The sequence below is a fragment of the Heterodontus francisci genome, chromosome 14 (assembly GCF_036365525.1).
Source record: "Heterodontus francisci isolate sHetFra1 chromosome 14, sHetFra1.hap1, whole genome shotgun sequence".
NCBI classification, from domain to species: domain Eukaryota; kingdom Metazoa; phylum Chordata; class Chondrichthyes; order Heterodontiformes; family Heterodontidae; genus Heterodontus; species Heterodontus francisci.
Window position 1 is genome coordinate 20,246,726 of NC_090384.1, and position 20,548 is coordinate 20,267,273.

Sequence of the window (20,548 nt, forward strand, 5' to 3'; positions counted from 1 at the left end):
AAGGGGTGATGGTTCGATTCTCACTTGTTGGAGATGGTCATTGCCCGGCACTTGTGTGACGCGAATGTTACTTGCCACTTATCAGCCCAAGTCTTGCTGCATTTCTACATGGACTGCTTCAGTATCTGAGGAGTCACGAATGGTGTTGAACATTGTGCAATCATCAGCGAACATCCCCATTTCTGACCTTATGATTGAAGGAAGGTAATTGATGAAGCAGCTGAAGATGGTTGGGCCTAGGACACTACCCTGAGGAACTCCTGCAGTGATGTCCTGGAGCTCAGATGATTGACCTCCAACAACCACAGCCATCTTCCTTTGCGCTAGGTATGACTCCAACCAGCGGAGAGTTTTCCCCCTGATTCCCATTGACCTCAGTTTTGCTAGGGCTCCTTGATGCCATACTCGGTCAAATGCTGCCTTGATGTCAAGGGCAGTCACTCTCACCTCACCTCTTGAGTTCAGCTCTTTTGTCCATGTTTGAACCAAGGTTGTAATGAGGTCTGGAGCTGAGTGGCCCTGGCGGAACCCAAACTGTGCGTCACTGAGCGGGTTATTGCTAAGCAAGTGCCGCTTGATGGCACTGTTGATGACACCTTCCATCACTTTACTGATGATTGAGAGTAGGCTGATGTGGCGGTAATTGGCCGGGTTGGACTTGTCCTGCTTTTTGTGTACAGGACGTACCTGGGCAACTTTCCACATTGCAGGGTAGATGCCAGTGTTGTAGCTGTACTGCAACAGCTTGGCTAGGGGCACGGCTAGTTCTGGAGCACAGGTCTTCAGCTCCTCATGTAGAGGCATGGGATTGCCTTGCCCCCTCCTCTATTGATGGTTCCCCAGGCTTCTTCCATTAACGCCTTTGAATTCAATTGGAATAACTCACAATCTGCACGGATGAGTGAGGCAGTTTTTCAATGGCAGTCATATTGGGGATTTATGGAAAGGATTTTGCACTAAATAGCTGAAGACACAATGAGGCTGCTTGTACAGGCCTGCTGCACAGAGTTTTTTGTCCTGTATTTGGCGTTAATGTTCAGTTTTGCTCAGTACCAGCTATATATAATGGTATGCTATTGCAATATGGTTTGTTCGATTTGGATAAAAGCAAAATACTGCAGATGCTGGAAATCTGAAATAAAAACAGAAAGTGCTGGAAACACTCAGCAGGTCTGGCGGCATCTGTGGCGCAAGATGCAAAGTTAACATTTCAGGTCTGTGACCTTTCATCAGAACTGCAGTGACAGACCTGAAACATTAACTCTGCTTCTCTCTCCACAGATGCTGCCTCCACCTCACCATAGCTACCTCCCTGCTTTTTTGCCTCTTTTGCAGTTGTTGATTCCTCTTCAGTTTTGATTTGCTTGCCTGTGGTTTGCTGTAAACTTGTTCTGATTGGTAATTGCTGTGGTGGGGGGAGGTGCACAGGAGTGCAACATATCCGAGCACCAACACCAATACACACTGTCGGGAGGTGGGGTCACTGGATAATCAATGACAGGGGTCAAATGCATCATTCAAGTGAATAGTTTGCAGTTTTTGGGAGGTATCAGAGTGATGGGCTGATCTGTAGCTTGCTAAACGTATCCACTCAGAGGCAAACAGAAACTAATTTTTTGATAATTACATTTCACACATGCTGCAGTAAAGTTATAGTTTAATGGGGTGTCGGTATCTCACAGCACATGTGGTTGTGAGTAGGGTAAGTGTGGCTCAGTGAGCAGCAAATGCTGACATACTCCTTGTATTCATGTGTCCAACTTGGGGAGGTTTGAGTACTTGACACTCCTCACCCACAGCAGAGCGTTCCGTCCTCACTGGCTACACTTGTGGCCTCCAGCTTGTCACCTTGTGATACTTCATTTATACTATATGCTGAATAAAAAATGAAAATCCAAACCACCTAGTGATGCCAGTCACCCAGTCACAAGAATTGGATAGTATATCAGACAGTACCTCCAGCCACCTCACACAGCCCACTGTCTTCACGTGCAGAAGATGTGACACTGGCAGCATTGTTGTAGTTCTGAACAGGGGTGAACTTGGTTGAGGCAGAAACACCATGCAAAACAGTCAAATTTGGGGTCTGGTATGTGTAGGCCCAGTGATGTGGCAAGACTGCCTGCTCTAGTCTTGACCTGTTTAGACTTTTTTATCAGGCAACCGTTTCTATGATTCTGTTAACAAAGATTGGGGATGTGGGACTAAGCATCACTGCATTTTCAAAGACTAGCACAGAAATGACGGGCCAAATGACCTCCTACTATGTTTCTACAATACAATCCAGAGTGAGCTACGTCCTTCGTACATCAGTAGGAGGAGATCCATGATCACTTAGTCTTCCAAAGAGTGAAGAGTTAAGTTAAATTGCAAGCCTTAAGGAGCCCCCTATCGTTTCTGAGGAGGTGTACGTTCAGTTAGGTACATTACATTGGAGCTTGTGCTCAGAGGGAATAGGACTACAAACTGGGGGCTACCATGATAATTATCACTGCTATTAATGTCTGAGCTCAGAATCAACAAATCAATGACCTTAGTTTTCATTTTTCAGATATATAGAGATTCTGAAAGATCACAAGGCAAAGCTGCATTGGGATGAGCAAATCGCTGAGCATTACTTCGATTATAAAAGGTGAGATTAAAAAATAAAGTTCTCTTAAAAAGCAGGTCATTAAACTTCCTTGATATTTCCTGCACCTATGCTCTTCTCCACTTGCCTACTCTCTCTCTCACTCTCCTAATCCTCAGCAATTCTCCCTGAGGTGTCCATCACTGCAATGCTGAGCTGGAACATTAACTACCGTATAAAATTTCACAAACTTGTGAGCGATTATCTGGGTAGAGAGGGGTTAAGGGGTGATGAGTCGTGTATAGAGAGGTTACTGGGTGATGACTGGGTATAGAGGGGTTAATGGGTGAGCCGTTTATAGAGAGGATACTGGGTGATGACTGGGTATAGAGGGCTAACTGGGTGAGCCGTTTATAGAGAGGATACTGGGTGATGACTGGGTATAGAGGGCTAACTGGGTGACGACCCGGGTGGAGAGGGGTTGCCGGGTGATGACCCGGGTGGAGAGGGGTTGCCGGGTGACGACCCGGGTGGAGAGGGGTTGCCGGGTGATGAGTGTGTATAGAGGGGTTAAAGATGGCTTGTGAATCGCTGTTAAAAACCCACTTTGAACAATGTAATTTTTTTTTCAGGTACCAGGGGGGGAAACATGTTGTGTTTTACCCAACATTAAAGGTAAGAAGTTAATGGATCTCATTAACACTTCTGCAATAACTGCTACGGAAACTTTGTAATGCTGTTTTACTCAGCTGGGCTTGTAGCCAGTCTATTGGCAGTGGTGCAGATTGATATACTTCCCAACATTCTGTCAGTGTTGGTTGGGATGAATCTGAACTGGGAAAATGCAGTGCCAGCTCTACCCTCGGTCCCTGTGGTAATGGAATCCCTCCTGTAAATTCCCTCACAGGGTGCGACATATTTCACAGAATCATTCTACGATAAAGACAGAACGGGATCTTTGAGCTGAGCCTGCCTTTGCCAGCTATTTGAAAGACCAATCCAATTCGTGCCACTCCTAAAACTTCCAGGCAATGCAATTCAGATCACAACTTGCGACATAAAAAGTTGGTTCCTTGTGTTACTCTGGTTCTTTTGGGAATCTCCTGAGGTCTCCATCCTCCTGTTCCAGGATTTTGACCCAGCAATAGTGTAGGAACGCAATATAGTTCCAAGACAGGAAGTTGTGTGTGGCTTGGAGAGGAACATGCAGGTGGGTGGTCTGCTGTCCTTGTCCTTCTAGGTGGTAGAGGTCGTGTTTTTGGAATGTGCTATCGAAAGAGCTTTGGTGAGTTGCTACAGTGCATCTTGTAGATGGTACACACTGCTGCTGCTCTGTGCCAGTGGTGAAGGGAATGAAAGTTTAAGGTGGTGGATGGGGTGCTGATCAAGTAGGCTGCTTCATTTTGAATGGTGTCAAGCTTCTTAAGTGTTGGAGCTGCACTTATCCAGGCAAGTGGAGAGTATTCCATCACACTCCTGACTTCTACCTTGTAGATGGTGGACAAGCTTTGGCGGGTCAGGAGGTGAGTTACTCGCTGCAGAATGATCCGCTTTGGATATTGTTGGGTGAGATAGCTTCTCTGGAATGCAGCAAGAGCCAAGTCTGTGACACCACGGGTGGCTCAGCTGCACAGGAGGGGAGGAAAAGGAGTGGGAGAGCTATAGCGATAGGGGATTCTATCGTAAGGGGTACAGATAGGCGTTTCTGTGGCCGCAAACGTTCCTCCAGGATGGTATGTTGGCTCCCTGGTGCTAGGGTCAAGGATGTCACGGAGCGGCTGCAGGACATTCTGAAGGGGGAGTGTAAACAGTCAAAGGTTGTGGTTCACATTGGTACTAACGACATAGGTAGAAAGAGGGATGAGGTCCTGCAACAATAATTTAGGGAGCTAGGTAGCAGATTAAAAAGCAGGACCTCAAAGGTTGTAATCTCTGGATTACTCCTGGTGCCACGTGCTAGTGAGTATAGGAATAGGAGGATAGAGCAGATGGTGCAGGAGGGAGGGCTTTAGTTTCCTGGATCACGGGGCGTGTTTCTGGCGAAGGTGGGGACCTGTGCAAGTCGGACGGGTTGCACCTGACCCTGAACGTAACCAACATCCTTGCAGGGAGGTTTGCCAGTGCTGTTGGGGGGGTTTAAACTAATTTGGCAGGGGGATGGAATACAGAGTGGAGATACAGTAGGAGGTCAAATATAGAAGAGAAACTAAGTCAGTCTAGAAGGCAGAGCAAATATAGACCTGTTAAGGCACAAGTGAATTGGCTGCACTGCATCTACTTTAACACGAGGAGTCTTACAAATAAGGCAGATGAATTGAGAGCATTAATTAACATATGGGAATATGATATTATTGCTATCAAAGAGACATGGTTGAGGGAAGGACAGGACTGGCAGCTCAATATTCCAGGGTAAAGAATCTTCAGGTGTAACATGGGGGTGTAAAAGAGGAGGTGGCTTTGCACTGTTGATCAAGGAGTAAATTACTGCAGTAAGGAGGGATGATATCTTAGAAGGTTCCTCAAATGAGGCCATATGGGTAGAACTTAAAAACAAAAAGGGGGCAATCGCTTTTCGGGGAGTATACTACAGGCCCCCGAACAGTCAGGGAGAGATGGAGGAGCAGATATCTAGGCAAATCTCACAGAGGTGTAAAAATAATAGGGTAATAATAGTAGTGGATTTCAACTTCCCCAAATTAACTGGGATAGTCTTACACAAAAGGCTTAAAGGGGGCGGAATTCTTAAAATGCATGCAGGAGAACTTTTTGAGACAGCACGTAGAAAGTTCTACAAGAGAAGCGGTGGTACTGGACCTAATCCTAGGGAATGAAGCCGGACAAGTGGTAGAAGTGTCAGTGGGGGAGCTTTTCAGGGACAGTGACCATAGCTCTAAGGTTTAAGGTAGTTGTGGAAAAGGACAAAGATGGACCGGAAATAAAGGTACTGAATTGGGGGAAGGCCGATTTCAATATGATAAAACAGGATCTGGCCAAAGTGGACTGGGAGCAGCTACTTGTAGGAAAGTCTACTTCAGACCAGTGGGAGCCATTCAAAAAGGAAACAGTGAGAGTTCAGGGCCAACATGTACCCATTAAGGTGAAGGGTAGGACCAACAAGTCCAGGGAACACTGGATGTCAAGGGATGTAGAGGATTAGATAAAGGGAAAAAAAGGAGGCTTATGGCAGATTCAGAAGGCTGAAAACAGCAGAGGCACTAGAGGGGTACAGAAAGTGTAGGGGGGTACTGAAAGTAATTTGGAGAGCGAAGAGGGGGCATGAGAAAACACTGGCGGGCAAGATAAAGGAAAATCCCAAGGCGTTTTACAAGTATGTTCAGGGCAAGAGGCTAACCAGGGAAAGAGTGGGGCCCATTAGGGACCAAAGTGGAGTGTGTGGAGCCGGAGGACGTAGGTGAGGCTTTAAATGATTACTTTTTATCTGTGTTCACTATGGAGAAGGACCATGTAGGTAGAGATCTGGGAGAGGGATTGTGATATACTTAAACAAATTAACATTGAAAGGGAGGAGGTATTAGCAGTTTTAGTGGGCATAAAAGTGGATAAATCCCCAGGCCCAGATGAGATGGATGCCTGGCTGTTATGTGAGGCAAGGGAGGAGATTGCAGGGGTTCTGACACAAATTTTCAAATCCACTCTGGCCACAGGAGAGGTGCCAGAGGACTGGAGAACAGCAAATGTGATACCATTATTCAAGAAGGGTAGCAGGTAATTACAGGCCAGTGAGTCTAACATCAGTGGTAGGGAAACTATTGGGGAAAAAACTCTGAGGGACAGCACTAATCTCCACTTGGAGAGGCAGGGATTAATCAATGTTAGTCAGCATGGCTTTGTGAGGGGGAGATCATGTCTAACAAATTTGATTGAATTTTTCGAGGAGGTGACGAGGTGTGTAGATGAGGGTAAAGCAGTTGATGTAGTCTAGATGGACTTCAGTAAGGCTTTTGATGAGCTGCTGCATGGGAGATTGGTTAAGAAGGTAAGAGCCCATGGGATCCAGGACAATTTGGCAAATTGGATCCTAAATTGGCTTAGTGGCAGGAGGCAGAGAGTAATGGTTGAGGGTTGTTTTTGCTAGTGGAAGCCTGTGACCAGTGGTGTACCACAGGGATCAGTGCTGGGACCCTTGCTGTTTGTAGTGTACATTAATGATTTCGATGTGAATATAGGAGGTATGATCAATAAGTTCGCAGATGACACGAAAATTGGTGGTGGTGTCAATAGTGAGGAGGAAAGCCTTAGATTACAGGACAATATCAATGGGCTGGTAAGATGGACAGAGCAGTGGAATTTAATTCTGAGAAGTATGAGGTGATGCATTTTGGGAGGTCTAACAAGGCAAGGGAATATACAATGGATGTTAGGACCCTAGGGAATAGAAGGCCAGAGGGACCTTGGTGCACTTGTCCATAGATCACTGAAGGCTGCAGCACAGGTCGATAAGGTGGTTCGGAAGGCATATGGAATACTTGCCTTTATTAGCCGAGGCTTAGAATATAAGAGCAGGGAGGTTATGATGGATCCGTATAAAACGCTAGTTAGGCCACAGCTGGAATACTGTGTACAGTTCTGGTCGCCGCACTATAGGAAGGATGTGATTGCACAGGAGAGGGTGCAGAGGAGATTCACCAGGATGTTGCCTGGGCTGGAGCATTTCAGCTATGAAGAGACTAGATAGGCTAGGGTTGTTTTCCTTGGAGCAGAGAAGGCTGAAGGGGGACCTGATTGAGGCATACAACATTATGAGGGGCACAGATAGGGTAGGTAAGAAGAAACTTTTTCCCCTAGCGGAGGTGTCAATAGCCAGGGGGCATAGATTTAAGGTAAGGGGCAGGAGGTTTAGAGGGGATTTGAGGGAAAAAAAATTTCACCCAGAGGGAGGTTGGAATCTGCAATGCACTGCCTGAAGGGGCAGTAGAGGCAGGAACCCTCACAACATTTAACAAGTATTTTGATGACCACTTGAAACGCCATAACATACAAGGCTATGGGCCAAGTGCTGGAAAATTGGGATTAGAATCGATAGGTGCTTGATAGCCAGCACGGATACGAGGGTCAAAGGGCCTGTTTCTGTGCTGTATAACTCTGACTCTATCTCCCTCCAAGTCTCTCTCACATGTGATCTCTTACATCACGTCTGGTCCAGTTAAGTTTCTCATCAGTGATAACCCCCAGGATATTGATGGTGAGGGATCCAGCAATGGTAATACTTCCTTAACATCAATGGGGGATGGTTAGATTCTCTCTTGTTGGAGATGGTCATTGCCTGTGGTGCGAACGTTACTTGCCACTTATCAGCCCAAGCCTGGATGTTGCCCAGGTCTTGCTGCAAGCAGGCACTGACTGCTTCAGTATCTGAGGAGTTGCAAATGGAACTGAACATTGTACAATCATCAGCAAACATCCCCACTTCCGACCTTATGATGGAGGGAAGGTCATTGATTAAGCAGCTGAAGACGGTTGAGCCGTATAATGGGGTAATTATATTAGGTGATTTCAACTTTCCCAACATTAATTGGGATAGTCATCATGTTAAGGGCTTAGATGGAGTGGAGTTCTTAAAATGTATACAGAAGAACTTTTTAGCTCAATATGTCGAGGATCCAACTCGGGAGGGTGCAGTGCTGGACCTACAATTTAAGCTTGTTATGGAGAAAAAAGTAGACAAGTTGTAAAAAAACGTTTTGGATTGGGGGAGAGCGAACTTTAGTAAAATAAGGCAGGATCTGGCCAAGGTAGACTGGAAAGAGTTACTTGTCGGGAAATCTACAGAAGAGCAGTGGAGGGCATTCAAAAAGGAGATGGGGGGGGGGGGGGTACAGGCCCAATATGTTCTCTCTAGGGTAACAGGTAGGAGCACCAAGCCCAGAGAACCATGGATGGACCAGAAACATTCAGGGTACAATGAGAAGGAAAAGAGAGGCTTTTAGCAAATACAAGGAGAGCAAATCAACGGAAGCATTAGTGGAGTACAGAAAGTGTAGGATGGAGCTTAAGAAAGCAATTAGGAGAGCAAAGAGGGGATATGAGAAAGCTCTAGCTGGTAAAAGTAGGGAAAATCCCAAGATATTCTATAAGTATATCAATGGGAAGAAGATAACCAAGGAAAGAGTAGGACCCATTAGGGACCAAGGGGGAAATCTGTGGGTGGAGCCAGAGGACATTGGTAGGGTGTTGAATGAATACTTCACATCTGTCTTCACCCAAGAGAATGAGGATGTAGATATGGAACTCAGAGAGAGAGAGACTGTGAGGTTCTTGAGCAAATCATCATAGGGAGTGACAAGGCATTGGAGGTTTTGGCAGGCTTAAAAGTAGACAAATCTCCAGGTCCGGACGATTTGTGTCCCAGGATGCTGTGGGAGGTAAGGGTGGAGATTGCAGGGACTCTGACCCTAATTTTTAATTCCTCTCTGGCCACGGGGGAGGTGCCAGAGGACTGGAGAACAGCTAATGTGGTCCCACTATTTAAGAAAGGTTGTAGAGATGAGCCAGGGAACTATAGAAAAGTGAGTCTCGCGTTAGCGGTAGGGAAACTATTAGAGAAAATTCTGAAGGAGAGAATCTATCTCCGCTTTTTTTTTTATTCATTCATGGGATGTGGGCGTCGCTGGCCAGACCAGCATTTATTGCCCATCCCTAATTGCCCTTGAGAAGGTGGCGGTGAGCTGCCTTCTTGAACCGCTGCAGTCCATGTGGGGTAGGTACATCCACAGTGCTGTTAGGAAGGGAGTTCCAGGATTTTGACCCTGCGACAGTGAAGGAACGGCGATATAGTTCCAAGTCAGGATGGTCTGTGACTTGGAGGAGAACTTGCAGGTGGTGGTGTTCCCATGTATTTACTGCCCTTGTCCTTCTAATTGGTAGAGGTCGCGGGTTTGGAAGGTGCTGTCTAAGGAGCCTTGGTGCATTGCTGCAGTGCATCTTGTAGATGGTACACACTGCTGCCACTGTGTGTCAGTGGTGGAGGGAGTGAATGTTTGTAGATGGGGGGCCAATCAAGCGGGCTGCTTTGTTCTGGATGGTGTCGAGCTTCTTGAGTGTTGTTGGAGCTGCACACATCCATGCAAGTGGAGAGTATTCCATCACAATCCTGACTTGTGCCTTGTAGATGGTGGACAGGCTTTGGGGAGTCAAGAGGTGAGTTACTCGCCTCAGGATTCCAAGCCTCTGACCTGCTCTTGTAGCCACGGTATTTACATGGCTACTCCAGTTCAGTTTCTGGTCAATGGTAGCCCCTAGGATGTTCATAGTGGGGGATTCAGCGATGGTAATGCCGTTGAATGTCAAGGGGAGATGGGTAGATTCTCTCTTGTTGGAGATGGTCATTGTCTGGCACTTGTGTGGCGCGAATGTTACTTGCCACTTATCAGCCCAAGCCTGGATATTGTCCAGGTCTTGCTGCATTTCTACATGGATTGCTTCAGTATCTGAGGAGTCACGAATATTGTGCAATCATCAGCGAACATCCCCACTTCTGACCTTATGATTGAAGGAAGGTCATTGATAAAGCAGCTGAAGATGGTTGGGCCTAGGAGACTACCCTGAGGAACTCCTGCAATGATGTCCTGGAGCTCAGATGATTGACCTCCAACAACCACAGCCATCTTCCTTTGTGATAGGTATGACTCCAGCCAGCGTAGGGTTTTCTCTCTGATTCCCATTGACCTCAGTTTTGCTCGGGCTCCTTGATGCCATACTTGATTAAATGCTGCCTTGATGTCAAGGGCAGTCACTCTCACCTCACCTCTTGAGTTCAACTCTTTTGTCCATGTTTGAACCAAGGCTGTAATGAGGTCTGGAGCTGAGTGACCCTGGCGGAACACTAACTGAGCGTCACTGAGCAGGTTATTGCTAAGCCAATGCCGCTTGATGGCACTGTTGATGACACCTTCCATCACTTTACTGATGATTGAGAGTATACTGATGGCGGTAATCGGCCGGGTTGGACTTGTCCTGCTTTTTGTGTACAGGACATACCTGGGCAATTTTCCACATTGCAGGGTAGATGCCAGTGTTGTAGCTGTACTGGAACAGCTTGGCTAGGGGCGCGGCAAGTTCTGGAGCACATGTCTTCAGTACTATTGCCGGAATATTGTCAGGGCCCATAGCTTTTGCACTGTCCAGTGCCTTCAGTCGTTTCTTGATATCACGCGGAGTAAATCGAATTGGCTGAAGTCTGGCATCTGTGATGCTGGGGACTTCAGGAGGAGGCAAAATTTGATTAAGAATAGTCAGCATGGCTTTGTCAGAGGACGGTCATGCCTAACAAATTTCATTGAATTTTTTGAGCATGTGACCAGATGTGTAGATGAGGGTAGGGCAGTTGATGTAGTTTACATGGATTTCAGCAAAGCCTTTGACAAGGTCCCACATGGGAGACTTATCAAGAAAGCAAATGCACAAGGGATACAAGGTAACTTGATAAGGTGGATTCAAAATTGACTTAGCTGTAGGAGACAGAGAGTGATGACAGACGGCTGTTTTAGTGACTGGAAGCCAGTGTCCAGTGGCGTACCACAGGGATCTGTGCTGGGTCCCCTGTTTGTCATTTATATAAACGACATAGATGACTATGTGGGGATTAGGATCAGTCAGTTCGCGGATGACACAAAGATTGGCTGAGTGGTTAACAGTGAGGTTGAGAGTCTTGGGTTACAGGAAGATATAGACGGGATGGTCAAATGGGCAGAAAAGTGGCAGATGGAATTTAACCCTGAAAAGTGTGAGGTGATGCAATTTGGAAGGAGTAATGTGACACGAAAGTATTCAATGAATGGCATGACACTGGGAAGTTCCGAGGAACAAAGGGACCTTGGCGCGTTTGTCCATAGATCTCTGAAGGCAGAAGGGCAGGTTAATAGGGTGGTGAAAAAGGCATATGGGACACTTGCCTTTATCAAGCGAGGCATAGATTACAAAAGCAGGGAGGTCATGTTGGAGTTGTATAGAACTTTGGTAAGGCCACAGCTGGAGTACTGTGTGCAATTCTGGTCGCCACATTATAGGAAGGATGTGATTGCACTGGAGGGGGTGCAGAGACGATTCACCATGATGTTGCCTGGGATGGAACATTTAAGCTATGAAGAGAGGTAGGCTTGGGTTGTTTTCGCTGGAGCAGAGAAGACTGAGGGGTGACCTGATCGAGGTGTACAAGATTATGAGGGGCCTGGACAGGGTGGATAGGGAGCAGCTGTTCCCCTTAGTTGAAGGGTCAGTTCTGAGGGGACACAAGTTTAAGGTGAGGGGCAGGAGGTTTAAGGGGGATTTGAGGAAGAACTTTTTTACCCAGAGGGTGGTGACGATCTGGAATGCACTGCCTGGGAGGATGGTAGAGGCAGGTTGCCTCACATCCTTTAAAAAGTACCTGGCTGAGTACTTGGCACGTCATAACATTCAAGGCTATGGGCCAAGTGCTGGCAAATGGGATTAGGTAGACAGGTCAGGTGTCTTTAATGCATCGGTGCAGACTCGATGGGCCGAAGGGCCTCTTCTGCACTATTATTCTGGGATTCTGTGACACTACCCTGAGGAACTCATGCAGCGATTTCCTGGAGCTGAAATGACTGGCCTCCAACAACCAAAACCATCTTCCTTTTGTACTAGGTATGACTCCAATCAGTGGAGAGTTTTCCCCTTGATTCCCATTGACTTCAGTTTGGCTAGGGCTCCCTGATGGCACACCCAGCCAAATGCTGCCTTGATGTCAAGGGCAGTCACTCTCGCCTCACCTCTGGAATTCAGCTCTCTTGTCCGTATTTGAACCAAGGCTTTAATGCGGTCAGGAGCTGAGTGGCCCTGGTGGAACCCAAACTGAACATTGGTGAGCAGATTATTACTGTTTGTGCTGTTTGATGTCGACAAAATCTTCCATCACTTTGCTGATGATTGAGAGTCGACTAAAGGGGTGGTAATCAGCCCAGTTGAATTTGTCCTGCTTTTATACTTCCCTCTAGTGTGAAAAACAGCTGTCACTACTGCTGTAATTTCTCTCCCTTAGCCAACTTCGTATCCATTCTGCCGCTGACCCTTAATTCCACGATCCTTACTTTTGCTAACAAGTCTATTATGTGGTACTTTATCAAACACCTTTTGAAAGTCCAAATGCGCAATATGAACCGCACTACCCTTATCAAATCTCTCCATTACTTCATCAGAGAACTTGATCAAGTTCGTCAAACATGATTTGCCTTCAACAAATCCATGCTGACTTCCATTTATTAGCCCATACTTTTTCCAAGTGCCAATTAATTTGTCCCAGGTTATTGTCTTTTTAGTTTCCCACCACCACCATTAGGCTGATTGGCCTGAAATGGCTGGGTTTATCCCCCTCTCTGTTTTTGAATAGGGATGTACATTTGCAGTTCTCCAGTCCTCTGGCACATCTCCATATCTAAACCTTTTCCTGTAATCTAATACTATCCTTAACTTCTCTGGTTAGCCACAGTTGGATCATTTTTCCTGTGGGGTTTTAAATGAATGCATATTTGTTGTGAAGTATGAATTATTTCTTTAAATGTTTGTCATCCTTATCTACCATCATATCTTTTAATCTAGTTTCCCAATCTACCTTAGCCAACTTGCCACTCACACCTATGTAGTTCGCTTGGTTCAGATTTAAGACCCCAGTTTTAGACTTCACTAAATCAATCTCAAGCTCAATATTGTGATCACATTTCCCCAGAGGCTGCTTTACAACAAAGTTATTAATTAACCCTGCCTTGTTGCCAAGTACTAGATCTAAAGTGGCCTATTCTCCAGTTGGTTCCTCAACATACTGACCTATAAAATGCATTCACTGAACTATATTCTCATACCCTCCCTTTGCCCCTCTTATTCCCTTTTTAAAATCTCTGCACTTCCTGTATTTAACTTGGTTTTCTGTTAAGTTATGAAGCTTACACTTGTCACAAACCTTTTACAGTTTCATTTTAATCTCTATGGGCATGAAATTCATTTGCATATCGCAACTTCTAGCAGCGCAATGAAGGCCATCCTGAGTTTTCATATATGCAATGCAATGCTGGCCACTTCCCGTGTGGTGCATCCCCTGCATCCACCCAAAGATACTGAAAGTGCAATATCATATTGTCCCTGATACGAGTGGGGTGATGCAACGCTAGGATACCAAATTTGGTTAACGCAACATTTTTGTTATTCACTCCTGAAACAACAAGCGTTATGAAGCAAGATGGTCCCTGTTCTAGGGTTGTTTAAAGGGCCATTTAACAAGTTGAAGCTGAGATCCTTTTGATGTACTTATGTTGAGTTTTTGGAAACACTGGCGAGTTGCTGGAGGTGTTTGGACGATTCTGGTGACACAGGAAGGCAGAACCCATAAAGGATGTTCCAGGAGCACCATTCCTACTTGGCCATGAGCCAGGAGTTGTGCTACCTGATTCACACTGACCTGGAGCTTCAAAGCAGGGCTCTCCCATCGGCCTTGAAGTCACCGTTTACCTTACATTCTACCCAACAGGCTTCCTCCAGTCAGAAGCAGACTACATCAATGTGTCACAGCTCGCCATGCGTAGATACATCAGGGAGGTCACAGAGACACTGTACACGAGGAGAGGAGACTTCATCCTCTCCTCCCTGAAGAGGGAACACCAGACTGAAAGGGCATGTGGATTTGAAAGGATAGCAGGCTTCCTGTTCATGCAGGGCTCTATTGACTGCATCCACATGTTCCTGCGGGCCTCCATGTCAATGGGAAACGATACTGCAACCGCAGTGGCTACCACGCTCTGAACTTGGTTTGCGTCCACACCGAGAAATCCATCTCGGTGAATGCCCACTATCCTGGTAGCACGCACAATGCTTTATCCTGTGATAATCCACAATACCTGCTGTCTTTGGGCCACCAAGACACACCACAGGATGGCTGCTTGGCGGCAAGGGGTTACCCCCTCCACTTGTGGCTGATAACACCTTTTCGCCATCACACCATGTGAGGTCAGAGGGCCTCCAATGAGACCATGGGAGACACCTACAACACTGGAGCAAGTCATCAGTCTTCTCAAGCAACAGTTTTGCTGCTTAGATCCCTTGGGATTCTCTGCAGTACACAGCTGAGAGGGTGTCCACGTTTGTAGTGGTGTTGCATCCTCCACACACTTGCAATTCTCGGCCAAGCCACCACCTCCTGGGATTGGGAGGCCACCTCGGGAGGTAGAGGAGGAGGAGGCAGGGAGGAGACCACGTCCATCACGTGCAACTGGATGGAGTGAGAGAGACCGCATTGTGAGGCTTTGCTTCAGTTAATAGGAACTACCCAACCCAACATGGACCACCATTCCACAACAATGTATCCATATTAGACTCCCCATCACAAAGTCCCCTTGATCAAAATCAATCACTGGAAAGCAGGAAGTCCATGTTCACTTCATTTTCAGTTTTCATTTCATGACAACTTTCAGGATGAGTTTGAGGTGTGAGTGGACAAGGTGCATCAGGCAGTAACTTGCTATCATCCTTAATGGCCTCGGCAGTGCTGGCTGCCACTGGCTTTGTGGCATTGGTCCCGATGACTTATTGGGCCATCTCCTTGAGGACGTTGATGGGATGCTGACGTGCTGGTCCTCCGCGTTCCTGCCTGTTGTGTGCCACCTTCTACGAGAGAGGGCAGAATGTTAGGTGAATGGTCTGGTGGGTCTGAGATGTGATGAGCAGATGCATTCACTCACCTTGACCACCGAAGTGAGGTCATTGAACTTCTTTCCACACTGCTGCCATGCCCTTGGGGCAACACTCTGGGCATTAACCACCCTTGCCACCTGCTCCCATTCCCTTTTGAGGCTCGTTTGTGACGGTTTACTGCCTCTCAGTGGGAGCACGGCCTCTCTCCTGGTTCTGCCTGTCTGACCAGTGCCTCCAGGATGGTGTCACTGAAGGGGAAGAGCCCTTTCACTGGTGATATCCTCCTTATCCCTCAGTGCTTTACTGTGATTATCCAGCAGTCTGCAGTCCCTTTTATAAAGACTGTGGATTTAAAAATGGAAAGCTGTCTGGAATAGGTGCTTTATTCAGAACGCTACTCGACCTCTACAGTAGGAGCAGAGATCACTGGCAGCATTACAGGGAGAAATGCAGTGCGGGAGCTGCTTGAGGTCCCACTACAATCAGGGAACTGAGGTAACTAAACACATTTTATGCACTGCCCACCTCGTTTGGAAACGGCACGGGCAGATCTCTGCACACAAAAGTCAGAGCAAACCAATTTCTAATCATGTATCTGCTATCCTGGGAGCTCTAGCGTTGGATTCCCTTTCTTGCCCGAATGGGAATGTGTCCTGGATCTGAACCATATCCTCTTTGAAGGCTTCCCATTGAACAATTACTGTTTTGCCTGCACATTTTAAAATCCCTGCCGCTCTCCCCGTGCCTGCGCTCTATTGATGTTCCTCACTCCCCTCGCGATCCTCCCTGTCTCTCTCCCCGTGCCTGCGCTCTATTGATGTTGCTCACTCCCCTCGCGATGCTCCCTGTCTCTTCTCCCGTGCCTGCGCTCTATTGATGTTGCTCACTCCCCTCGCGATGCTCCCTGTCTCTCTCCCCGTGCCTGCGCTCTATTGATGTTGCTCACTCCCCTCGCGATGCTCCCTGCCCCTCTCCCCGTGTCTGTGCTGTATTGATGTTGCTCACTCCCCTCGCGATGCTCCCTGTCTCTTCTCCCGTGCCTGCACTCTATTGATGTTGCTCACTCCCCTCGCGATGCTCCCTGCCCCTCTCCCCGTGTCTGTGCTGTATTGATGTTGCTCACTCCCCTCGCGATGCTCCCTGCCTCTCTCCCCGTGCCTGCGCTCTATTGATGTTGCTCACTCCCCTCGCGATGCTCCCTGTCTCTCTCCCCGTGCCTGCGCTCTATTGATGTTGCTCACTCCCCTCGCGATGCTCCCTGTCTCTCTCCCCGTGTCTGTGCTGTATTGATGTTCCTCACTCCCCTCGCGATGCTCGCTGCCTCTCTCCCCGTGCCTGCGCTCTATTGATGTTGCTCACTCCCGTCGCGATGCTCCCTGCCTCTCTCCCCGTGCCTGCGCTCTATTGATGTTCCTCACTCCCCTCACGATGCTCCCTGCCTCTCTCCCTGTGTCTACGCAGTATCGATGTTCCTCACTCCTCCCCTCGTGATGCTCCCTGCCCCTCTCCCTGTGTCTACGCAGTATCGATGTTCCTCACTCCTCCCCTCACGATGCTCCCTGCGTCTCTCCCCGTGTCTGTGCTGTATTGATGTTCCTCACTCCCTTCGCGATGCTCCCTGCGTCTCTCCCCGTGCCCGCGCTGTATCGATGTTCCTCACTCCCCTCGTGATGCTCCCTGCTCCTCTCCCTGTGTCTACGCAGTATCGATGTTCCTCACTCCTCCCCTCACGATGCTCCCTGCGTCTCTCCCCGTGTCTGCGCTGTATCGATGTTCCTCACTCCCCTCACGATGCTGTCAGCCGCACTCCCCGTATCTGCGCTGTATTGCTGTACTGTGCTTCCTGAAATGTCTCTTGGTGTTCAGGCTTTCATCTGCCCATATCCTGCCCCCTCATGCTCCTTTGTTAATCCTTTTTAATCTTGTTCCTTCTGTCTGCACCCTCAAAAGCTGAACATTTTGACCATGCTTTGGTTCACACTCTGAATTCTTCCACTGCTCCTCTGTCTGTTCTCTGCTGCATGGAACACCTTGGGACTGTCTTTAATATTAGAGATGCTAAGATGCAAGTTATTGGAATGGAACACTGGCAGAGGCCAAACTCTGTATTCAGAATTCCCTGTACAGTACTGTCCTAATTTCTTCAGTAAAACTGTGTGAAGAACCACATTGTTATTTTGAGGCAGTTTTGGTTGATGTAACGCCTTAATTCGTCCCATGGCTTGGAGATGGTTTACCTAACCCAGGGTTGTCCAACATACGGTCCGCGGGCCAGGATCCAACCCACCAAAGGTTTTCATCCGGCCCGCAGCTGTAAACTCTAACAGGGGCCGTTCCACATCCTCCCCAGGGGTCCGCGACTGGAGAAATTCCACATAGTCAGACCGGCTTTTAAAAAAGATCGCAAGTCAGTTTGACAGCTGGCAGATCCTGACATCGGGTACAGCAGTTTCTGAACTTCGGACCAATTCGGGATTTTCCAGTAGTCTTTTAAAAAAGAGGGAAAGAGAGTGTGGGAAAGGGGGGACAGAGAGGGAGAGAGAGTGAGGGAAAGGGGGGACAGACAGAGAGAGAGAGAGAGAGAGTGAGTGAGGGAAAGGGGGGACAGAGAGAATGAGGGAAAGGGGGGACAGAGAGAATGAGGGAAAGGGGGGATAGAGAGAGAGAGTGAGGGAAAGGGGGGACAGAGAGAGAGAGAGAATGAGGGAAAGGGGGGAGAGAGAGTGAGGAAAAAGGGGGACAGAGAGAGAGAGTGAGGGAAAAGGGGGGACAGAGGGAGAGAGAGTGAGGGAAAAGGGGGACAGAGAGAGAGTGAAGGAAAAGGGGGGAGAGAGAGAGTGAGAAAAGGGGGGACAGAAATAGAGTGAGGGAAAAGGGGGGACAGAGAGAGAGAGTGAGGGAAAAGGGGGGACAGACAGAGAGAGAGTGAGGGCAAAGGGGGGACAGACAGAGAGAGTGAGTGAGGGAAAGGAGAACACAGCGAGAGTGATCACAATCACTCTTGACAGAATGACATCTATCCAGAATATTCCGCATCACTACAGGAAGTGTGCGGACAAACATTGACTACTAATGTAAGCAAAGAATTGCTAGGTATCTCGTTAAGTCAGTGTCCAACATAGTGACCAAAAAGTAAGTCATTAAATTAGACTCCTTAACAACAATGCAGCTTTGTTGTCGTTTTGATTAATGCCTTTATCTTTCTGAAGTTGTCTCACTGGCCCCCCCCATGTAAGATAAAAATGGGAATGTGGCCCCCCACGCGAAAAGTTTGGACAAGCCTGATCCAACCTTTCGTTGATTGATGTTCTGAGACTTCATAGGAACCCTGGCATTCTGAGAGCCGCAGTGCTGATCCAGAACAATGACTTGAACAGGAGGCAAATCAACATGTATACATACACACAAATACAGGCAGTACATGTGAAACACACATGCGTGCGCACACTGTGCCCTCTGCTGAATCAGCTGGTTTCTTACTGCAATTTTTTTGCTTTCCCCCATTTCCTACCTCCTCCTTACACCAGTGAATCCTGATTCATATTGGACTGAAACTCCGCACATGCTACATGTGTTTTGGCAAACTATTGGAAGACATCACAAATGAGCCTAACCCTTTGCTCACCTGACAACCATACATTCAGTTATTGTCAGTGAGGTTTATTGCATAACAGTCGCTAACTACAACCCCACATGTATTTTTCCTTTCTAAATCCAGGAGCATTGAGCCACTTGTACTTCCCTTTCCCTTATCCAGGCTATTATTGGCTAAGTCAGCATATACTGCTGATTAAAGTGGAGAGTTTCCTGGTCTGTCTGATGGTTCAGTTTCTCACCATGAATTTCCAATCAGGGAGCTGTAACTTGGACTGCTCAGTGAGTTCATAGGTTCATTTCCTCTGAATCTCCAGTTTAACTCAATTGAGAATATTCTCTAGAACCTTCTAGTGTCTCTTCCCACAAGTTGCCTCCTTGCCGTCCAGTTCCCCAGCTTTATTACTATCTGTTAACAGTGGCCAGAAGTGGAAGCAACTTAACATTTAAAAAAAAAGTTTCTCTTTTTTTCAAATTCACTGCTTACTCTTAATTCGAACTGTTCAGCTCCCAACAAGGTCCAAGGAAGTATTCAGTCTGCATGGACTGACTGTTTTAGTAGGTTTGCTGCTCCTGTGCTGAAACATAACTGCAGCATGTCCTCTAAGAGTGGTGACGGCGGCATGTCCTCTAAGAGTAATGAGCACTCATCAGGAGTAGCTTTGTTGATCAAAATCACCCACAAGTTGATGGTCAAGGTGTAGGAGGTGAGATGGTTGGGTAAGTGAGCAGTACTCTGCAGGTGAACTGGATGGGGAATAGAGAGCTTAGGGTCACTAACACTCTACACCACTGAGCTTGACCTGAGAGGGGCCAGTGGATCGGTGGCTGAAATTTGCTGTAATTAAACTGTAGTTCTATTGGATCCACATTCAGACCACATGTCCATGGAGAAGGTGGTACATTGTAATCAAGCAGCACTGATGGCTAAAAGCACAGAGCGCTGTGCAGTGTGTACAGCAGGTTTACTCATCCCTTCTGTTCTTCTTTTACAGTCTATCCAAGCACGGTTGGAACTGGCTAAAGAATTGGGCACCGGGATATCTATCTGGGAACTGGGACAGGGGCTGGACTATTTCTATGACTTGCTATGAAAAGACTGCTGAGCACCACATGGACACACCCTTGTCAGCATTGAGCCTGCGTTTCCAAGCACCCTATGAGATGACCAGAACCAATCACAGTGTCACTTTGCACAGCTTCAGTGTCCAGTGAAGTAAATGGTTGCTGCAGCTGAGTTTAAGGAAGAATTTGAAGTTTAAATAAATACTAAAATTCTTACCTGGAGCTAGAAGTTGAATTTTAATTTTAAATAAAAGTTTCTAGTACACTTGTGCTTTCTTTTTTAATTAAGTAAGGATTTTTCTGTATCACTGAGTTATATTCTGTTTTTCTTTGTTCTCCACAATTGACAAACTCCCTGTCACCAGGCTCTCAGGCTGTGCTAATAGTTTAGGAGTCCCAGTTGCCTATGGTTCTGGTGCTGTCCTGATTTCTACTGGAGATGGGATGAAATCCCAACTCGAGGAAAGGGTTTCTCAGATCCAGCAAATCCAGGCCCTGGGTGATAGGCCTGAATTTGATGCTAATTTCAGGCCTCGGGAATAACTGAGGTACATTGATTTCCAGGGAGTTGGGCTGTTTCCAGGACTGGATCAGTGAGCACAATCCCAGAGCATGCAATCATGAGAGGGATTGATTTTTAAATTGCTGCTTGTGTGTACAGTC

General features: G+C 47.2%; 1 protein-coding gene across 2 annotated transcripts in view; it reads left to right on the top strand.

Annotated features, from left to right (window-relative positions):
* The window catches only part of chid1 (chitinase domain containing 1), a 151,860-nt gene extending 131,710 nt beyond the window's left edge, over nucleotides 1-20,150 (top strand). For both annotated transcript variants that reach the window (XM_068046794.1, XM_068046795.1), the window contains 3 exons: nucleotides 2,552-2,632; nucleotides 3,202-3,244; nucleotides 19,816-20,150. In XM_068046794.1, coding sequence (XP_067902895.1) covers nucleotides 2,552-2,632; nucleotides 3,202-3,244; nucleotides 19,816-19,914 — 223 coding nt within the window. In that variant the 3' untranslated portion in view covers nucleotides 19,915-20,150. The remainder of the gene's footprint in view (nucleotides 1-2,551; nucleotides 2,633-3,201; nucleotides 3,245-19,815) is intronic.
* The last annotated feature ends 398 nt before the right edge of the window (nucleotides 20,151-20,548 follow it).